This window comes from Alligator mississippiensis, chromosome 2, assembly GCF_030867095.1.
Source record: "Alligator mississippiensis isolate rAllMis1 chromosome 2, rAllMis1, whole genome shotgun sequence".
Lineage (NCBI taxonomy): Eukaryota > Metazoa > Chordata > Crocodylia > Alligatoridae > Alligator > Alligator mississippiensis.
The window spans coordinates 58,144,610-58,166,951 of record NC_081825.1 but is presented as its reverse complement, the minus strand read 5'-3'; the positions used below and the strand labels follow the sequence as shown (position 1 = coordinate 58,166,951).

The 22,342-nt window shown below is 47.2% G+C and overlaps 1 protein-coding gene across 3 annotated transcripts in view; it reads right to left on the bottom strand.

Moving 5' to 3' along the window:
* Window positions 1–22,342, bottom strand: part of SPATA18 (spermatogenesis associated 18) — a 58,800-nt gene that overhangs the window by 25,038 nt on the left and 11,420 nt on the right. The window contains exon 1 of one of the 3 annotated variants that reach the window (XM_014594905.3): window positions 16,220–16,554. The exons of 1 other annotated variant lie outside the window; for it this stretch is intronic. In XM_014594905.3, the coding sequence (XP_014450391.1) occupies window positions 16,220–16,306 (87 nt within the window). In that variant the 5' untranslated portion in view covers window positions 16,307–16,554. Of the gene's footprint in view, window positions 1–16,219; window positions 16,555–22,342 lie in introns of those variants that run through there. One more of the 3 variants, XM_019481233.2, reaches the window with a different exon arrangement.

The window sequence follows — 22,342 nt, the reverse complement described above, 5'->3', positions numbered from 1 at the left end:
AACTACCATGCTGACCTACACGGCCTCATTGTTTCCTTGTATTCCCCCCATCTGTCTGCATCTAAATGCTGACTCTCGTCTCATTATTATATTGTAAGTTTGAGATAGGTACCACCTTTTTTGTTCTGTGTTTATAATATAATTGATGGACATAGTCATATTCTTTAGTTCAAATTTTGCATCTGCCTAACAGCTGGAAAGGAGGTAGGAGACTAGGGTAGGATTATTATGAGGTGAAAATAAAAGTTGGATACCAATCAGCTGAATTAATTAACAAGAACATTTATATGGACTTTATTTTTACTTTTAAAAGACCTTTCAAAAAAATCATTCCATTTTTGCTGTCAGAGAACTCAAGAACTTTCCACTTCTGGGTGCACTGTAGCCAGGTACTATGTACAAGATGCGGACTGAGATACCAGAAAGCTAGTTGCTGATAGCAAAGCCACCTTTGAAGGGGAGCCTCTCTCTTCCCTCTCTTGGAGGAAAGACCCTTTCCTTTTGTAAAGAGGCCCCTACACACTCCCAAATAAGGTGTCCATTATGTAAGGCAGACCCTGAGCTTTCTTTATTCTTCCAAGAATTTCCTTTGGGGAAGAAAATCTAGCAAAACTTCCTCTATTATTCCACCCAACTCTTGGCTCTGATGGACTAGTACATGATTCAGAAGACTGTGGCCATCCAGTGATAAAACTTTGATCCAAATACATTCCGGTTTTATCTGAAGATTCTGATTGCAGTACCATAAATTTGTCCAGCCAGGCTCTTGTCAAGAGGGTAGATAACATAGTTAGTGGAAACTCCGGGAATATCTACTGTTCCCTTAACCTTGCGCGACCATCCTAGCCTTGTAAAAGTGGTCTACCTTTATCAGAAAGGGAATACAAAGAAATGGAAACATTGTTGGATAGTGTTCCTTGTCCTAAGAATCTCTTAATTGTAAGTTACATTTCTGAACTGTTTTTAACTGTCTTTAAAAGTTTCTGTAATAACTGAAGAAAAGTAAGATCCTATCTTCTTCAAAATCATTGCCTGGTATTTCTAATAGTGGAGATGTAATTAGTATCAGAAGAGTCCTCTGAATCCAATAACTGCTTCTTCCCAAACTACATGGAACTATAGGTAATAGAAAAGTCAGAGGGAAGGGGGCAGAGGCGCCACTAAGCACCAAATGGACAAGAGTTCGGAGAGCAGGGAAGAAGTGGGGAAAACAAGAGTCTTGTCTATATGCCAGAGGTTTCACTGTTCCCAGCTCCTGCTACTGCAGCTGCAATCACAGCCACAGCCAGATTTGCCTGCCCCACCTGTTGCTCCTATAGCAGCAGCACAGTGTCCATGCATCTAGCTGCTGCTAAAAGAGCACCACTGTGGGATTGCTTCTCCTTCCTAGACTCCACAGGGGTAGAGGCACAATTCCAGCACCCCTAGTAAGTTGACCCCTAGAGCTAGTTCCCCATTCACCCACCCCAAGTTAAGCTACTGTCACCAAGACTGACTTGTTGAGGGAAGTGCCAGACCAACCAGAAAAATATAAAACATGACTGTTGCCAAGGTAAATGAAGAACTGTGGCCTTTGGATACCCTAATTCAGGTATGAGCCAGAAGGCAGGGCAGAGCGGCACTTTATAGATTGACTCATTCAGAAAGGCATGAGTTTTTGTAAGCTACAGCCTACTTCATCAGATGCTATGAATGGAACTTGCAGATAGCAGGGCTAATAAACAGAAAGGAATAAAAAAATTAAAGAGAGAAAGGACAATAGGAAAGGAATCAAAACAGAAAGGAACAAAAGAAGAGGGTGCTGCTGAGAGAGACAAATCTCAGGAAAAACAAGTACTGAATCAGGAGCTAAAGCACTACAGATGAGTATAAAAGTGCTCAAATGAGTGGCTTCAAATATATAGTACAGATTCACCAGTCCCAAATGCAGGTCAGGGGAAATGACAATTAAAGATATCCAGATACAGTTTCTGGAATTTTGAAGACACAGGAGCAATGGCAATCTTCTGTAGGGAGGATCTTTGGTGTCCAAGGCCAAAAAATAACTAGCTGTGTTCAAAGGCCTGAATGTACATTCAGTTGGTGTGGCATGTGAAGATGCTTAGGGGGGGGGTCTGGCTTGTGACCCACTCCACTGTCACTGCCCTGAAGGGCTAAACAATCTTAAATAGCTCAGGGAGTTCCTCCAGTCCCTGTTCTTACTGAAACCTGTCTCTCTCCTTCTGAAATTCCCTCTGCAGCTATGCTCTCTTGTGTTACTCTGTCTGTTACTAAATTATCTTCCTCAGAAAGATCCCAGAAAGGTGGCTGGAGACTGCTCTCACTTTTCTCCCACTTGTAACTCTTCCTGCCTTCCCTCTTCATTAATCTTCTTCAGACTGCCATCTTCAGGCTGCTCTCCATTAAGCTCTAGTAAACCCTCTCCTTCCACCTGGAAGTTCTGCTTCTCCCCAGATTCTCTTTCTTACCTCTCCAATGCTGACTCACTCACCGCATCCCCTTTTTTAGGTGACCTTACCTGGCCCAACCTCTTATGTTTGAACTTTTCATCTTTGCTTTTGAATCCTGTACAAGTACAGATTGAGTGCACATCAAAGACCTGTCGTCTCATAACATTCACCCACCAGTCTCTGCCAATGATATCAGCCTCAGTGACCTGCTTGTTCTCCTTCTACTTCATATATGCTGCTAACTGTAGTTACCTCAAGTTAATGGTTCTCTACTTTAGACCAGTTTCAATCCTCTATCCTTAAAACCTCTGAGTGACTAGTAACTGTCATTCAAGAGTATAAGGAACTCCAAATCATAACCAGCTAGGAGAGCTGTGCAAATCCAGTTTGTCATACCAGCTTTATTCAGCCAAGAACACATGAGTTTTTCTTACCCTGGGCTATAAAAGTATTGCCCAGGCACGCAAGGATGAAAATCAGGAAGGCCAAAGCACAATTGGAATTGCAGCTAGCAAGGGACATGAAGGGTAACAAGAAGGGTTTCTACAAATATGTCAGCAACGTGGGAAAAGTCAGGGAAAGTGTGGGCTCTTTACTGTATGGGGGAAGAAACCTAGTGACAGGTGATGCAGAAAATAAACAAGGTACTCAATGCCTTTTTTTACCTCATTCTTCACAGGCAAGGTCAGCTCCCAGACTACTGCACCTGGCAGCACAGTTTGGGAGGAGGTAAGCAGCCAATAGCAGCAAAAGAACAGATTAGGGATTATTTAGAAAAACTGGACATATACAAGTCAATATCCTCATCAATGATATGGAAGATGGGATGGAGCACACCCTCAGCAAGTCTGCAGAAGACACCAAACTGGGAAGAGTAGTAGATACAGTGGAGGCTAGGGCTAGCATTCTGAGTGACCTGGACAAACTGGAGGGCTGGACCCAAAGAAGTCTCATGAATTTCAATAAGGGCAAGTGCAAAGTCCTGAACTTAGGACAGAACAATCCTATGCACTGGTACAGGCTGGGAACTGATTGGCTAACAGCAGCTGTGCAGAAAAGGACCTGGGCATTACAGAGGACAAGAAGCTGAAGATTGGGCTGCATTAGTAAGAGTGTTGCCAGCAGATTGAGGGAAGCGATTCTTCCCCTCTTTTTGGCACTGGTGAAGCCACATCTGGAGGACTGTGTCCAGTTTTGGGCTTCCTCATACAAAAAAAGATGTGGACAAATTGGAGAGGGTTCAGTGAAGGGCAATGAAAACGGTAGAAGGATTAGGAAACGTGACTTACAAGAAGAGGCTGAGGGAACTGGGCTTATTTAGTCTATAGAAGAGACTGAGGCTTTAACAACAGTCTTCAGCTACCTCAAAGGTGAGTGGGTATAAAGCTATACTATTTTTGGAGGTGGCAGATGACAGAACAAGGTGCAATGTCTCAAGTTGCAGCAAGGGAAGTTTAGGTTAGCTATTAGGAAAAACATTTTCACTGGGAGGGTAGAAAAGCACTAAAATAGGCAACCCAGGGAGGTGGAGGAATCTCCATCCTTGGAGGTTTTTAAGACCCAGGTAGACAAAGCCTTGACTAAAATGATCTAGCTGGGGGTGGTTCTGCTTTGAGTGGGGGGTTGGACTAGATGACCTCCTGAGGTCCCTTTCAACATAACGATTCTATGATTTCAGACAAAAAGTGCTCTGCTTTAAAATGTCTGATTTTTGTGCTCTTTCACTGCATCGTTCCATATTTTAGGTTATTTATTTTAATTTGATAAAATAAAATATGAATGCTTTAACCAGAGTTTAAATCAACCCTGCCCCCATGGCTATTTCAATCAACTATATTCATTTAAAATAATCATCTTTCAAAACCTATGGAAGAGTAATACCTTCATACTTGTAAATAACAATATTCAAGATGTTAAAACCCCTCTAAGTTACTTCATTCTCACCTAACCAAGGTAAGCAGACCCCTACACAGACAATAATAAAAATACACTGCATACTATTGAAAAATTAACAAATAAAAGGAAACATTTTAGGGAGGACAATGAAAAGATCGTCTCATTCAAGTCATCAACCCTTTTTAATGATTTATACTGCTCTCAATCCCATGCTTTTCTTCCACAATATTTGTCATAGGCACCACATACCAAAGATAATTGAATAGCATATTTATTTGAATAGAAGATGACCCTGATTATAAGACACCCCCTCCCCCAATAATTAGAGGCTATATATGGACCATTTATAAATTTGTTATAATTTTCCAGGTACAGAATCTAATTATTTGAGGTTTGCCTTGAATTTGTTCCCACTGCTACAGGATGCAAAATAAATCTGGGAGGTCAGGTAGCCCCTTTGCTCTCTACTTCCCCCCCAACTTTTTCCCCCTGGCAACCTCTTTCCCTTCTTCTTACTCCCAGACCCTGCTCTTCTGGAGCACATGGAAACAAGGAACAAATGTGAAAACAATAACCACAAAATTAAACATGGCTGTAACAATTTGCACATAGTACCCATACAATTTGTTCACCCAAAGTTGATGCATGTTACCTTTTTTTGAAACTGCTGCAAGTATTAGCACACATACTACATAACCACACTTTCAAGCAGCACTTTAACACCTACTTATATATAATACAAACTATTTTCATTATTATCTTGTTCAAGGCCAAATCAGCTCCCTTGGACAACACCCAATAGTCAAGTTCCAAAATTCAACTGAGCAGAGCTCAATCATCAAGTCTATGTGGCTTTGCCACTGGGCAAATATCCTCCTTCCTAGACCCATTGGTCTAGGGCTTCAGATACTCCACAAATCCAGGCAGGCATCTTACATGCAAGCAGGTAGGCAGCCTACATGCAAGCCCCAGGCCCAGAGATCTTAGGGTTCAGATACTCCCAGTCTCACTTGATCCTAGCCCAAAAGACTGAGAAGCAAGAGAGAGAGATACACACATATACCCCCCCCCCATATACACAAACATATCTAGTAAAACTATGCATGATATCAATCCAAAGCCAAAAGGCTCATGATTTACCTTCTAGTTCATTAGGCTGGACCCCACCAGAAATCCACAGCAGGGGTGGGCAATTATTTGGGTAGAAGGAACACTTAAAGGTGTTTTGGTGAGCTGTTCCAGCCTGCATCAGAAACCTCAATCCTGCAACAGGTCACCAAAACTCCCCAAGTGGTTTTGCCCCACACTGTCACCATCCAGCAATCCCAGCCCTAGCCCTGGGGTCTCCATGGAGACTGGCCCAGGACCACTGTGGGAAGGGTGCACTCAGCCAGTTGGATGGGATGGGGCCGCAGGCAGGTGAGGAGTGCCATTTGGGAGCAGGATGGGCTGACAGGACCAGGACCAGTGCTGGGATCACAGGGTGGTGATAGCACAGGGCCAGGGCCTGAGGCAGAGCTAGAATCCACTCTTGACATGTCCTCGCCTACAGAAATGGCACCCATCATCACTACTCCACCCTGGGCCTCAGGCCTTCACCCTGCATTGTCACTGCCCCACAATCCTGACACCAACCCTACCTTCCAGTCCTGCTCCCAGACACCACTCCCTGCCCACCCATGACGCCATCCCATTTGACCAGCAAAGTATGCCCTGCCCATACAGGTCCCAAGCTGCTCCATCTAATGCCCCTAGCACTGGGCCAGGAAGAGCCAAGGGACAAGGGGTGGGCAAAATGCAGCCTATGGCCTGGAGCTGGCTTGCTAAGGGATTTTATCTGGCCTGCAGTGGATCCCCTGGCCCTTCCTAACCTCCCAGAAAAGGCCAAGGAACCTACTGTAGGCCAGATAAAATCCCTTAGCAAGCCAACTCCAGGTCATAGGCTTTATTTTGCCCACCCCTGGTCAGCAGCATTCCAAGCCATGGTGACCCCACATCTGTTAGGGTAGCTTGTTATGTTTTATGCTTTAAAGCTGCACCTGCTTATAGAGTGGTGGATTATAGTAGTGTTTATATTTAGCCTTATTTAATCATTGCTTAAGTTTTGTATAGCCTGATTAATTTTTTATTTTGTTTATCAGTGGCCTTGAGTTGTTTTTGTAGACCTCAGAGTGCTCATTTATATTATAGCTTTTCTTTTTTACCACTGTGAGAAGTTTTTCTAACATAACATAGCAATGGCCTTGTTACCAGCTCAGATTAACTGAATTTGGCACTAACCAGCTGAATCAGAGGGATGAAATGATTGGATATGTTAATGAAAGGTGATAAGGGAGACCAATGGACAATGCCCAAAGTAAGACACCAGAAAAAGGCCAAATTAAGAGATGGGCTCATGATGGGGCTGTTGAACAAAGGAATATGCTGACAGAATAAAATATGGACAGTATGCTGACCGCAGAGGGACCAATCCAAAACTGAGTCAAAAGAGTGAAGTTGAAGAAAAGCATAAAAGGGGGCAACAAGAAAGTTAAGTGTGTTGTCATCATAAATCCAGCCTTCAACAGCTGTCTGGACAGTCCCAGTCAACAACACAACCTTTGCTTTCAGGAACTGATTGGCTGCCTTTTCAGTTGAGCAAAGTAACATCTGGGATTGGGTGAGATTATTGTACTGAATGTATTACTCTCTCTGAATACAGAAACTGCCAAGATAATATTTGTTGTACTAATAAAGTTAGATTTTGATTTTAGGACACTGAGTTGTCTGTGTTAGTCTTTCACATTCCATTTAAGGATTAATGGTGCTTTAATGATCCCTAAGCACTATCTGGGGGACAGTGGTACTAACACAGCTCAGCACTCTTCAGTATGTGTATTAGGACTGTGCAAAGCTTCAGTCCCCGATTTGATTCGGCCCGATTCGGTGGCCAAATCTCCATATCCAAATAGAATCAGAAGACCCTCTAATCTCTCCGAATTGAATCAGAACCCTCCAAATTGATTTGGCCATAGAAACAGCTTTAAATGTTTTGGGTTTTTTTGTTTTTTTTGTTTTTTTTTACATACCTGGGCTTGTGAATGCTGCAATGCTGGGGCGCATGGAGTGTCCCACAGGAGTGCGGGGGGGGCTCCCCAGGACACTCGGCAGCAGACCCAGAAATGCATCTGGTCCACTTCTGGCTCCCCTGGAGAGTGCGGGGTGGGGGGGGGGCTCCCCCCTGGCTCAGCAACTAGTGCTTCCTGGGTCTGGGGGGGCACCCAGAGTCCCCCTGCAACTGATCATTGAGCGCAGTGGGGGGTCCCAAGCACTCTCCAGTGGACCCAGAAGTGGACCGGAAGTACTTCTGGTCCACTTCTGGGTTTGCCGCTGAGCATGTGGAGGGGTCCCCCAGCACTCCTGTGGGACACTTCATCTGCCCCAGCATTGTAGCATTCACAAGCTGTGCCTGGTACCTTGAAGTATGTAGAAAAAACATTTAAAGCTGTGTCTGTGGCCAAATCACTGCTTCTCTGAATCAGCATTGAATCTTTAGATTAGAATTCAGCCGAATTGAATCAGGACAGTGATCCAAAGCAACGAATCGTTTAGCATAGCCCTAGAATTTGGCTGTCTTGCTCATGGGTTGAATCTTCGGGAAAAAAACATAGTAAGTGTGAATACAATGAAGATAATATTGGCAAAGTCCAAAGTAACTGTGAAGGTATTCAACAATCATCATGTTGCTAATCAGACTTTGAAGAAATTACAGAAAGAGAAGCAGGGGAAGGAAAGTGCACTTTTATTGCCAGGAGAAACTAGATGGAACTCAGCTACAAAGTGCTTACATAGTTTGCTGCACACAAAGAACTGTTTGCAGCGTGCTTCAATAGATGACACAGTATTCCAGATTATTCCCATGAACATTCAGAAGCAGATTCTCGACAACTATGTGTTCGGGGTTCGAGTTCAAATAGCATTCAATTTGCTACTACCAGTTTCAGTGGCTATCAAGAAATTTGAAGGAGATGCACCAAGCCTTTCAAATATTCCAGAGTTTTTCAGACAACTGAATGAAAATCTAATTGAGCTTTTGCCTTCTTCACCTCTATCCAAAAAAAGTAGTAAAACAAATGTTTACTAAGAGATCTGAATTAAGATATCTGAGTTTCACTCTCATCCAGTTCATCTGGCAGCAAACCTTTTGGATCCTCAACAGAGGGCAACATTTATCAGAAGATGAATTATCTACTGCTCTCAATACAATTATAGAAGTAGCTAAGAATGTCCCCAGTATCGACGAAGTAGCCATGAAGACAGACATTGCCGAGTACCACACAAAAGAAAAACTTTGGAGCAAGGACATATTCTCTACTGCCTGCCAAATTATGTCTCCTCTCACATGGTGGAAGGAATACTGTAATACCCAACTGTTGTCCAGGATTGCTCTAAGGAACCCAAGCATTCCACCAACAACAGCTTTTTTTGAACGTAACTGGAAGGCTTTCAGCTCAAACAAGACAAAAGGAGGAATAGACTAACAAATTAACGCACCACTAAGTTTGTTTCTAATTCTCAAAGTCTCTCGCTTCTGGAGAATCACTCAGAAGCACAATTAGTGAAGAAGATACAGTGTGATTAGTTGCCTTTGCCATAGACGCATTGATAAAACCATCCTCTAGTGAAAGAGAATGTGGCTCAAGTAGTTCAGAATCAGATTTGCCTCAATCTGATTCTGAAAAGGAACTAATAAGTAGTGCAAATGATTCTACAGATAGTGACAGTGAAACTGGAGGTGCTGCAATGACCTCAGTAGAAGAGAGTTAAATTCTGTTGAAGTAGATGAGTGAACAACCATGGCATATCATGCACAGTTCTTTGGGTGTGCTAAAAATTAGTGTGTCAAGTTTTCAGTGCCTTTGGTTTTTTTTTTTGTACTTTTAAACAAACAAAGGGAAGTACATGCTATTGTGTATTGTCTTTATATTTTTTACAAGTATTCCAATAAAAATAATTTCTTTCCATATAAAGCTTTGAATATAACATTTAAACCACACTGTATGCTGTATTTAATTTGTTTCATAATCAAATATCTCAGTTCAAATACCTTTTAGTTTTATGTCCCAATAGCCACATGGGGGTATTTTTTTTAGTTTTGTTTACTAAATATAAGGCAAATAAACATGCTAAATCAGATCATGCTATATTTAGGGCATCGGAAAATTTTCTGAAAAATTTTCCAGTTCAAAGTTTTCCTGAAAACCCACATCTCTGCTGCATAGGGCAGCACAGTTTGGGCCGGAGGCAAGCAGCTCTCAGTGGTGAAAGAACAGGTTAGAGACTACTGGATGTATACAAGTCCATAGGGCCAGACAGGATGTACCTGAGGGTACTGAAGGAGTTGGCTGATGGGGTTGCAGAGCCACTGGCCATCATCACTGAAAACTAATGGCAATCCAGAGAGGTTCCAGATGGTTGGAAAAGGGCAAACATAGTTCCCATATTTAAGAAAGAGAAAAAGGAGGATCCAGAAAACTACAAACCAGTCAGCCTCACCTCAGTCCCAGGAAAAATCATGGAGCAGATCCTCAAGAAATCCACCTCTAAGCACTTGGAGGAAAAGGTGATTAGGACGAATCATCATGAATTCACCAAGGACAAGTCATGCCTGACCACCCCGATTGCCTTCTATGATAAGGTGACTGGCTCTGTAGATGCGGAGAGACCAGTGGATGTGTTATACCTTGATTTTAGCAAGACTTTTGATATAGTTTCCCACAACATTCTCGCAGGCAAGCTAAGAAAGTATAGGTTGAATGAATGGACTTTAAAGGTGGATAAAAAACTGGCTGGAGTATCAGGCTCAGAGAGTAGTAATCAATGGCTTGATGTTTAGTTGGCAGCCAGCATCAAGTGGAGTGCCCCAGGAGTTCATCCTGAGGCCAGTTTTGTTCAATGTCTTCATTGACGACCTGAAAGATGGCATAGAGTGCACCCTCAGCAACTTTGCAGATGATACCAAGCTGGGGGGAGTAGTAGATACTCTGGAGTATAGGGCTATGATTCAGAGTGACCTAGACAAATTGAAGGATTGGGCCAAAAGAAATCTCATGTGGTTCAACAAGGACAAGTGCAAAGTCCTGCACTTAGGACAGAACAATCCCATGCACCAATACAGGCTGAGTGCTGACTGGCTGTGCAGCAGCTCTGCAGAACAGGACCTGGGGGTTACAGTAGACAATAAGCTGAATATGAGCCAGCAGTGTACCCGTGTTGCAAAGAAGGCTCATGCCATACTGGGCTGCATTGGAGTGTAGCCAGTAGGTCAAGTTAAGTGACTATTCCCCTCAGTGATTCAGCACTGGTGAGGACACATCTGCAGTACTGTGTTCAGTTTTGGGCCCTCCGCTACAGAAAGGATGTGGACAAATTGGAGAGTCCAGTGGAGGGCAACAAAAATGGTGAAGAGGTGGGGGACATGAATTCTGAGGAAAGACTGAAGGAACTGTGCTTATTTAGTCTAGAGAAGGGGAGACTGAGAAGGGATTTAATAGCAGCTTTCAACTACCTGAAAGGGAGTTCAAAAGAGGATGGAGCTAGACTGTTCTTAGTGGTGGCAGATAATACAAGGAGCAAGGTCTCAAATTGCAGCAAGGGAAGTTTGGGTTAGATATTAGGAAAAAAAAATCACTAGTAGGATAGTAAAACACTGGTAAAGGTTACCCAGAGAGGTGATAGAATCTCTATCCTTTAAAGTTTTCAAGACCCAGCTAGACAAAGTTTTGACTGGAATGATCTAGTTGGGACTGGTCCTGCTTTGAGTAGAGGGTTGAACTAGATGACCTCCCAACATCGCTTCCAACCCCAATTTTCTATAATCCCATGAAGAGGAAGTTGAAATGTATTCAATGTCATGGCTCACCATGACTTGGGAAAGAGTTGGCAGTGAGGAGGACTGCACTTATTCAGAAGGGTTGTGCTAACCTACTTTGTGGTAGGACTTAGTAGGAGAGACACTATGACCATGGGTTTTGGCCCAGGTGATTTTACTTGCGTGGCAGGGGAGATCCCCTTCTTCTCAGCCTTGAATAACTTGGCATAGTTGACAATAGAGACCTGACCATTGCATTATAAGCAGATACGGCAGTGAGAGCCTATTAAAGTCTCCCAATGGGAGGATCTTGGCTCTACAATTTATGACAATGGGAGATTGCTCTTGAGTTTTCCCTGTAGCTTGCTCCTTTGGCCTTTGGACTAGGGGCAAGTGAAACTAGGGGGCATGTGAAGTCCAAGGTCTCCAAGCTTGGGGCTTGCACGTAGGATGCCTGCCATGGATTTGGGAATATCGGAAGCCTCAGCTGAAGAGTCTGGGAGATAGGATACTTGCCAGTGGGAGCACCACACAGACTTGAATGACTAAGCTCTGTTCAATCAATAGAATTCAGAATTGATTTGGCTGTTTTGGCCCAAGACATGAAATTAAAGAGTGGTAGGATCCCATAAGCATCTCAGCCTTTTTCTTAGGATCAAATGTAGCATTTTTGGCAACAAGGGGAGAGTGTCAAGGCTGTCTCGGCCTTGGCCTTCCTGGTGCCAGCTTGGTATTGCAGTACCTCCAGGCCTGGTGCCAGTTCCCTGTGGAGGGAACACCTACCTCCTTTTTAAGGGCCACAAAAAAAGGTTCCCATCAGCATTTTTGGGACCAGAGGAGAGTGTTGGAGCTTGCTCCGGCCTCTCTGAGTGTTGGCTTGCCAGCCTGCTATTGCAGTACCTCCAGGCCACTACCCATTCCCTCCTGGGGGAGCAACTACCTGATAAACAATGTATTTAGTGAGATGTCCTTGTATGGGAGTATAACAGGGGTGGGCAATTATTTCAAGCGGAGGGCGACTTCATGAATTTTGGTGAGCTGTCGAGGGCCGCATGGGAAGCCCTGCCCCTTGACAGTTGTCCTGCTCCCTGGTCGCCATCTTGTGGCCGGAAGTCCTGCTCCCTAACCCTACCCTTTGCCACTGGACATCCCTGCCTTTGCCCCCGGAAGTACTCTTTTTGGGAGGGGAGTAGTAGGGCCTTGGAACTGGAAGTGATACTCCATCACATGGAGTATGTCAGGGGTAGGCAATGTTTTTTTGGCTGGAGTACCAAGATACCCACAATGTCTACCTTGTAAGGTGCTAGAGTGCTGGCATGCCAAAAAAAAAAAAATTGGGGCAGGTGGTATGTGGCAGGATACAATGCATATTTATATAGTTAATAATTATAAACGTTTCTGTTTTATGGTAAATACCAGGTTTTCTAAAAATTCTAAATCTGGTGACCATAAATAAGACTTCATAGAGGGAAGAGAGGGGGAAAGAAAGAGAGGCATGGAAAGAAGCAGGTGCACGGGGAGGCCCTTGGGAAGGTGGCAGCTGGAGGAGGGGGGGGGGCCAGGAGGGGAGTAGGGACTGCCTCAGAGCTCCTCAGACTGGGCCACATCTGGGCCCCCAGCAGCACCCAAATTGGAGCCCAGGCAGGCCCACACAGCTCTGTGGGATGGGGCGCAACCACCCTGCCCTGCCCACAAGAGGATACTGCCTGGCAGGGGCAGGATGCTGGGCTTTGGGGGCTCCTGGCTCAGCCTCTGTGCACACTGGGCACAGCATGAGTAGAGCAGAGTCCCCCAGGCCATGGCAGGAGCCCCCAGGGCTCTGAGAACAGCTGCGCAAAGCTGTGCACTGACCTCTGCCGACCTGGCCCGTTCCATCCCAAGTGGCACACGGCCCAGCCGCTGCTTCTCCTCAATGGTGCTGACTCGGCCAGGCCTGTCGCATTCCAAGCAGCACGCAGGGAAGCAGTGGCTGGGCCAGCTTTGCTGCATGCTGCTTGGGATGGGGCAGGCCAGCCAGGTCAGTACCGGTGAGGAAAAGCAGTGGCTGAGCCAGCTGAGCTGTGTGCTGCTTCCTAGCATGCTGCTTGGCACAGGCTCAGTCACAGATTTTTGCCCTTCTGGTGCCAAACCGTCCCAAGCCGTATGGGAAGAGGCACATGGCTCAGCCGCTGCTTCTCCTTGCCGGTGCTAACCCAGCTGTGCCTGTCCGGTCCTGAGCCACTGCAGCAAAGCTGACCCAGCCACTGCTTCCCTGCATACCGCTTGAGATGCAACAGACCTGGCTGAGTTGGCACTAGAGGAAAAGCGGCGGCTGAGCTGCGTGCTGCTTGGGACCAGCCAGCAGAGGTAAATAGAAGCCACAACTTTGCTGAGTGCCTCAGACCTGGCCAGGCCAGCACTGGGGAGGGGAAGCCGCAGCTGAACTCAGGCAGTCCCCGAGTGGCACATGGCTCAGCTGTTGCTTCTCACTGGTGCTGACCCGGCCAGGCCCGTCCCAACCCCTCCCAAACAGCAAAGCCAGCCCATCCACTGCTTTGCTGCATGCCACTCAGAATGAGATGGGCCCGGCCGGGCATCGGCAAGAAGCAGCGGCTGAGTGGCACACTCTCCACAACCCCTACTGCTTCCTGTGCCCCCCCCACCCCCGCTGCAGCAGCTTCCCTCTACCCCTCTTCCCCCCCCTCCCTACCCTGTTTCCAGCCTGGCCTGGGAAGTACCAGGGGTTCCCAGCCACTGGGCTGTTCCAGCGGTCCCCCCCCCCCAACTTCATCCAATATTGCTTTACTTTCTACTTGGATGGGGGTGAGAAGCCACTCCAGGATCTGAAGAGGCTTCTGGTTTGGGGCGGAAGATGAGAGGGGAGGGGGAGGGGGAGAGAAGAGACTTGGCATGGGGTGGAGCCAGGCTCACCTTGCTGCTTCGCCACAGGCTCCTGCTGGGTCCTGCTGCCGCTGTCTGCCTGTCATCTTTGACAGGCAGTGAGGGGCAGATAAAAATTAATTTTCTAAAATTTTTAGAGGCCCTGTGGGCCGGATAGAATGGGCTGGCAGGTTGCATGTGGCCCGCAGGCCATATTGTACCCACCCTGGATTATAAAATAAGGGGTGTTTCTTCCCCCTGCCCAAGCCAATTGAGGGGAAACTTCATCTTGCATTTGAGTAGATATCGTAGTGTAAAAAAGTATATTCAGTACCATTGTTTAAACCCTTATGTCATCTCTGAGGAATCATTTTATCGTGGTACTAAATTATAATGGTAGTATCATTTCAATTGTGCAACAAAATAGTTTTAAAAACACCTGTTTAAAAAAAAAAAAAATCCATAAAATAGATTTGCTTGTAGGCATTAAGGCAACAATTCTAAGTTTGAATTGAAGATGAAGAAGTCTGATTTGCTTTGAAAACGGAAATGCACACATCTGCAAATAGACCTGGAAACTGATACACTCTACACTAGGATCAGCAATGTTTTTAGCTGGAGTGCCAAAATCCACACCTCAACTTGGCATGCCAGAGATGGGGGAGCCACAAGGGGCCCGATCCTCATTGCTGGCAGTGGCTGCATGCATGCCTCCCAGTGGACAGCAAGGAAGGGGTCAAGGTTGAGCTGCTCCAGCCCCTTCCCTGCCATGTGCTGGGAGCTGCGCATGCACCCGCTGCTGCCATGGAACCAGTGCCAGGGCTCCAGAGCCCTGCACAGCTGTTTGCAGCCTCCTGGCTGCTTTCTGTACCTGGCCCAGGCTCGGGGCAGCTGTAGCAGGCAGCTGCAAGGCTGCAAACAGCATGCTGGGCTCTGCAGCCATGGCACTGGGTCCATAGCAGAGGCAGCTACACATGCCTCTGGGGGAGGAGCCAGGGTTGCACTGCCCCAGGCCCTTTCCCAGCCATGCATCCAGAGGTGGGCGTACAGTTGCCACAGCCACAAAACTGGTGCCAGGGCTGTGGAGTCCCATGCAGCTGTTTGCAGCCTCTTGGCTGCAGCCAGCCCAGGCTCTGGGCAGCTGCTGGCATAAACTGCCTAGAGTCTGGGTCAGCGATGGCATGCTGAGGAAAATGGCCTCACGTGCCATGCTTTGGCATGCATGCCAGGGGTTGCCGATCCCTGCTCTACACTGCAGTGAGATACAGGTGAAAGGTATCTCCAGAGTCTAAACGAAGCTCAAAAAAAGTCATGTTCCATGTCTATAGCAGCAACAGGACAAGGACCTTCTCACAAGAGGCCTTTGAAAGCCCACCCAAAACAAGCTGTTGACCATTGTTCTGGTGTGCGGCCTTGCTGCAAGAAAGCAATTATTCCATGTCTAAGGTTTTGTGGTCTTGAGAAGGAACACATGTCCCTTAACATTTGCTACACTTGGCACTTCCAGTGCTGCACCTGTACTTGGAAATCTCCTCAGTGGTGGTTTTCAACCTGCAGGTTGGGGGGGGGCCTGCTGACTATGTCTAAGGGGGCCACGAAAGGAATCACAAGTATGTGAACCCCGCTGGCACAGCTCAGAGGGGTCTGTACTTCCATTCAAAATGTTTTAGAGGTCAGCAAATGAAAAAAAAAAAAAAAGTTGAAAACCGCTGTCCTAGAAGCACCGCGGTTCGGACGGGACCTCAGGGGTCAGCTGGGTGGGAAGCAGGGGGCTACCTCACAGAGCTTTCTGGAAAGCATTCACGCACGGGAGGGAAAAGCCCCGGGTCTGAGAGCAGGCGAGGCGCGGGGCCAGGGCCGGTGGGTTCCGCAGGCGGCCGCCGCGCTGCGCTGGGAGGGCCCGGCCGAGCTCGCTGTTCCGGCGGGAGGCGGCGGGTAGCGCTGGCAACCACCGCCGCGCTGGGAACCGGCGTCCTTAGCGACCGCTTCCCGGGGCTCTCGCCCGGGAGCCGCCTCCAGCCGCTGCCCCCAGCTCCCCGCTCCGCTTTGCCACGGGGCCGAGCCCGGTGCGGAGCGGCGGGCGCGACGCTGGAGCAGGCGGCAGCCCCCGCAGCAGCGGCCGCCAGGGAGGCAGTGCCACGCGCCCGCTGCAGGATGCACTCACGTGGTAGTCCTGGTACCAGCTCTCCAGCTTGTCCTGCAGCAGCCGGCAGCTCCCCTGGCTGACCAGCCTCCGCAGACTGTCTGCCATGGCTCCGAGGCGGCGGGACGGGGACGGGGACGGGGACGGGGCTGGGGCGGGAGGTCGCCGCGCTGCCTACGGGACTAGAGGTGGTGCTGCCCCCGCCACCACCCAGCCCAGCCTTGGGCACGGGCAACTAGTACTGCTGCCAGCCCCCAGCTCAGCCTCGCCCCGCCCGCGGCGCCGCCGCATTTATAGCCCGCGATTGTGAACGGCGCTGACGTGTGCGGCCCGGCTGCCAGGGACGCCGCAGCTGCGCCGACCGGCGCGTTTAGTTGTAGCAACGCGGCGGCCCCGCCCGCCCCCCGCTCTAAGGCACCTTCAGGGTGCAGCAGGACCACATGAAGCCGTCCCACCGAGCACCCAAAGCGGCGGCCCGGGCCCTGCTTGGTTCCTCCCCCCGTGCCCCTGCCTCGCAAACGGTGGCCCCGGGCAGTGCGAGGGGACCGGGGGGGGCAGCTCCGTGGGACATCCAAGCAAGCCCTGCTTCGGCTCCCGCAGGGAGACCGCTCGCACTTGGCAGCAGACTCTGAGCCCCTGAAAACAGGAACCGGGAGTCCTCCAGGCAGGGCCTGCCTGAGCCCCTGGCAAGTGTCCGGCCCTGCTGCCTGACCCGGCTGGAACTGTCTCTGCACAGAGACGTGTCCTCCTCCCTGCCTGTCTTGTTCAAGGCAGGATCACACTTCGGTGGAAGGGATCTCCCAGAGGTCCCCAGTCCTTACCCAGAGGACCACAGCTGCTTTACAAATCACCAGCGGATCTCAGCGTGCTGACTTCTCCTCCCTTTCTCCTGCTGAAAGTAAAGGGAGGGGAAGAGGAGGTGGGCAAAAGGCACATTTGATTCATATTTGGGATCAGGAAAGAATTTTACCCCAGGGTCAGATTGGTATGGACCGTGGAGGTTTTTGCCTTCTTCTGTAGTGGCCTATATGACCCCCTTCCTAGGATCTCTTTAGCTTATATTAACAATTTTTTATAAAAGCAGGACACTGGCTGCCATGGTTCCCCTGCTAGACTTGTGGCAGGTTAGGGTGTGAGGTCTGTGTTGTGTTGGGGTTGATAGTAGTCTCATGTAGAGTTCAGATTATGCAGGGTATAGGATGGCTTGGATAACAATGATCTTGCCTCAGGCAGGGGGCTGCACTAGGTGCCCAATGGAGGTCCCTTCCAGCCCTACATCTCTATGATTTCTATGATTAACCTCCAACAAAAACACAAGGTCCTATTGCACTTAAAGGCAGCTAAAATACCTACATATTTTCTTATTGTTATTCTCTAGGTACGCAATTATTGTAGTTGCCACCAGAACGTAACAACGCTGCAAAGGGAAGGGGAGGGCAATTTGCAATTGCAAGTGGATAAGGAGATGCTCCATTTGATGAAATCTCTAAAATGTGAGAATACTTACAAATCTGTAAAATATTTGTAAAAATCAGAGAACTTATTTTGTCTACATATAGGTAAATCAAAGCCATATACATGAAGGAGATAGAGAGCAAGGTCAGGCTCACATGCAAATTTCAAAGGTATCATATTCAATATATTTATATGTAAATTAAATAAAACTGAGTATTTCATTAATCTGTTTCAAGAATAAAATTAATCCCTGAAAACTATTCTTCGAAACTTTAATACCATATTTGGAAGAAGGTAATATGTGAATTTACATCAGATATAATCTCCTGTTCACAAACAATAGTATGGACCTGGATTTGTGATGGGTGGAGCTCCATAAAAGAAATGTTTCTACCAATACCCTAATAAAATATTTCAATGTGGAGAACTAGAAGAATTCTTCCGACACCTGCGCCTCAAAGAATATTTCCACAACCAAACTGAACCCACTCCCAACAACAACTCATCCTCTGACAACATTCAGGAAAGGATCAATGCCAAAAAGCCCAAAAAAAACATCAGATTGGACACCTCACAGTGGACAAAACCCTAACCTTGACCGCTACATTGACTGCTTCAGGGAAAGAATGAACAATGAAATAATCAGCAACACACGCCACCACAACAACCTCTCTCTACCAGAGAAGAAGGCCATAGAATCTCTAAGATCTAACCACCAAATAGTAATAAAACCAGCAGATAAAGGAGGAGCCACAGTCATCCTAAACCGTGAGGATTACATAAAGGAAGCCAAGAGACAGCTCTCTGACACCACCTACTACAAAGAACTACAAGAAGATCCTACTCCTATTTTCACCAAGAAACTCAACAATACCATCAAATCATTTCCATCAAGACTTCAAGAAAAACTGCAGACCTTGATTCCCCTGCTACCTAACCCAGGGACTTTTTACATGCTCCCTAAAATCCACAAGCAAGGGAACCCTGGCAGACCTATCATATCCAACCATGGGACCCTAACTGAGGAAATATCAGGTTTCGTTGAATCAATCCTAAAACCGCTTGTCACCCACAGAGCAAGTTTTGTACAAGACACTACAGACTTTCTACAGAAACTTAAAAACAGACCACCTTCCCAGCAACACACTCCTAACCACCATGGACATTACCAGCCTATATACCAACATCCCACACTAGGATGGCATCCAAGCCTGCCTTACATATCTACAGGAACAAGATTACAACTCAGAATACAGGCCCAAAGATATTACTGACCTTATATACTTCATCCTCACACACAACAATTTCACTTTTAATAATCAACACTTCCTCCAGACGATGGGAACAGCTATGGGCACTAAAATGGCCCCACAGGATGCCAACCTTTTTATGAGCCACCTGGAAGAAGACTTCCTCAAGAACTGCACCATCAAACTCTTGCTATACTTAAGATATATCAATGATATCTTCATCATTCGGACTGAAAACCTACAATCTCTGATTGAGTTCCATCAGAAATTCAACAATCACCATCCCTCCATCTGACTTTCTTTAGAATACTCCAGCACCAACATCTCCTTTTTAGACACAATGATCAGGATCCAGAAGGGTAAAATACAGACCACGGTATACAAGAAACCCACAGACCAACATACATATCTGCACAGAACCAGCAATCACCCTAAACACACCAAAAAAGCTGTGATATACAGCCAAGCCCTCAGATACCACTGCATTTGTACTGAAGAGAACACCCGGGATTGCCACCTCACCAATTGTAAACAGGCTTTCACCCAACAAGGACACTCCTCCAGAGAGATAGATTGCACGTTTGAAAGAGCCACCTGGATACCACGTGAAGAACTGCTGCAGTACAGAAGAAAACCCCCCCACAAATCGCACACCGCTGGTTATGACATATCACCCCTCCCTTGAACCTGTACAGAAAATCCTCAAAAAATTGCAACCCATACTAGAAAGAGACCCTATTCTTAAAAAGATCTTCCCAGAGCCACCCATCCTAGCCTTCAAACAAGCACTGAACCTCGCCAACCTCATCACCAGAAGCAAACTTCCTCAAGCCCAGAACACACCAAAAGGATCCAGACCGTGCCATGACAAGAAATGCAAAACCTGCCAACACATCTCCACCACCCCCACTATTACTACACCCCACAACAGAGCCATCAGCATTCCCACATCTTACAGCTGCACCTCCAGAACTGTAATATATCTCATCCAATGCACCAAATGCCCAGATGGAAAATACGTAGGAGAGACCAAACAACAACTGCACACCAGAATGAATGCACACCGGCAATCTATGAAAGACAGGAATACCCAATTACCCGTGGGGGCACATTTTTCACAAGAAAACCACTCTCTCTCCAATCTGTCAGTCCTGATCCTAAAAGAAAACTTACACAACACTTCCCAGAGATGAGCCTATGAACTCCACTTCATCAACCTCCTGGATACTAAAAATCATGGACTAAATATAGACATTGGATTTATGACACATTATAACTTACCTGACATCTGACTCCCCAGGTATCTCTCCACTTTCATCCCCCTTCTCTCTCTCTCCCCAGCCCCAGCCTGTCTCTCACTCATGGACTCCTCAATCTACGTTTTCACTGACTGCCTGTCTTGTATGCATACCAGACCAGCCGCTGGCTTCTTTACTTTTCATTCCATCCAGGAAGAGCACACACCAACTGCTGAAACTTCCTTAGCCTGACAAAGGGTTTTTGAACCCAAAAGCTTGCCTAATAATTGTTTTCCAATTATTTAAGTTGGTCTAATAAAAGATATCAGATTCACCCAAAGAACCTTGTCTACCTATGTTTCTACCATCACATGAGTGCATGTGGTAGCTAAAGAAATAAAACAAAATGCCTGTAGAATACCATTTAAATCATAATTGGACCAGATGTTGTTCTGAGATCTTCACATTACATGACCAAAAAATGGAATAACACATAGCATATATTCACTAGGAAGAACTGGATGCCATTAAGTCAGCAGGCCCGGATGAGCTCCATCCGAGGGTGCTGAAGGCACTGGCCAACATCACTGCAGAGCCACTGGAGGGAATATTTGAACGCTCGTGGCGCACGGGCCAAGTCCCGGAGGACTGGAAAAGGGCCAATGTGGTCCCCATCTTCAAGAAGGGGAGGAAGGAGGACCCGGGCAACTATAGGCCAGTCAGTCTCACCTCCATCCTTGGCAAAATCTTTGAAAAAATTATCAAGGCTCACATTTGCGAGAGCCCAGCAGGACAAATTATGCTGAGGGGAAACCAGCACGGGTTCGTAGCAGGCAGATCGTGCCTGACTAATCTAGTCTCTTTTTATGACCAGGTTACAAAACGCCTGGACACAGGAGGAGGGGTGGATGTCATATACTTAGACTTCAGGAAGGCCTTTGATATAGTATCCCACCCCATACTGGTGAACAAGTTAAGAGGCTGTGACTTGGATGACTACACAGTCTGGTGGGTGGCGAATTGGCTGGAGGGTTGCACCCAGAGAGTCGTGGTAGATGGGTCAGTTTCAACCTGGAAGGGTGTGGGTAGTGGGGTCCCGCAGGGCTCGGTCCTTGGACCGATACTCTTTAATGTCTTCATCAGTGACTTGGACAAGGGAGTGAAATGTACTCTGTCCAAGTTTGCAGATGACACAAAGCTATGGGGAGAAGTGGACACACCGGAGGGCAGGGAACAGCTGCAAGCAGACCTGGACAAGTTGGACAAGTGGGCAGAAAACAACAGAATGCAGTTCAACAAGGAGAAATGAAAAGTGCTGCACCTAGGGAGGAAAAATGTCCAGCACACCTACAGCCTAGGGAATGACCTGCTGGGGGGACGTAAGTGGAAAGGGATCTCGGAGTCGTAGTGGACTCCAAGATGAACACGAAGCCATCAGAAAAGCCAATGGCACTTTATCGTGCATCAGCAGATGCATGACGAATAGATTCATGGAGGTGATACTTCCCCTCTATCGGGCGCTGGTCAGACCGCAGTTGGAGTACTGCGTGCAATTCTGGGCGCTGCACTTCAAGAGGGATGCGGATAACCTGGAGAGGGTCCAGAGAAGGGCCACTCGTATGGTTAAGGGCCTGCAGACCAAGCCCTACGAGGAGAGACTAGAGAAACTGGACCTTTTCAGCCTCCGCAAGAGAAGGTTGAGAGGCGACCTTGTGGCTGCTTATAAGTTCATCACGGGGGCACAGAAGGGAATTGGTGAGTTTTTATTCACCCAGGCGCCCCCGGGGGTTACAAGAAATAATGGCCACAAGCTAGCAGAGAGCAGATTTAGATTGGACATTATAGATTCATAGATGTTAGGGTCAGAAGGGACCTCAATAGATCGAGTCCAACCCCCTGCATAGGCAGGAAAGAGTGCTGGGTCTAGATGACCCCAGCTAGATGGTTATCTAACCTCCTCTTGAAAACCCCCAGGGTAGGGGAGAGCACCACCTCCCTTGGGAGCCCGTTCCAGACCTTGGCCACTCGAACTGTGAAGAAGTTCTTCCTAATGTCCAATCTAAATCTGCTCTCTGCTAGCTTGTGGCCATTATTTCTTGTAACCCCTGGGGGCGCCTTGATGAATAAATACTCACCAATTCCCTTCTGTGCCCCCGTGATGAACTTATAGGCAGCCACAAGGTCGCCTCTCAACCTTCTCT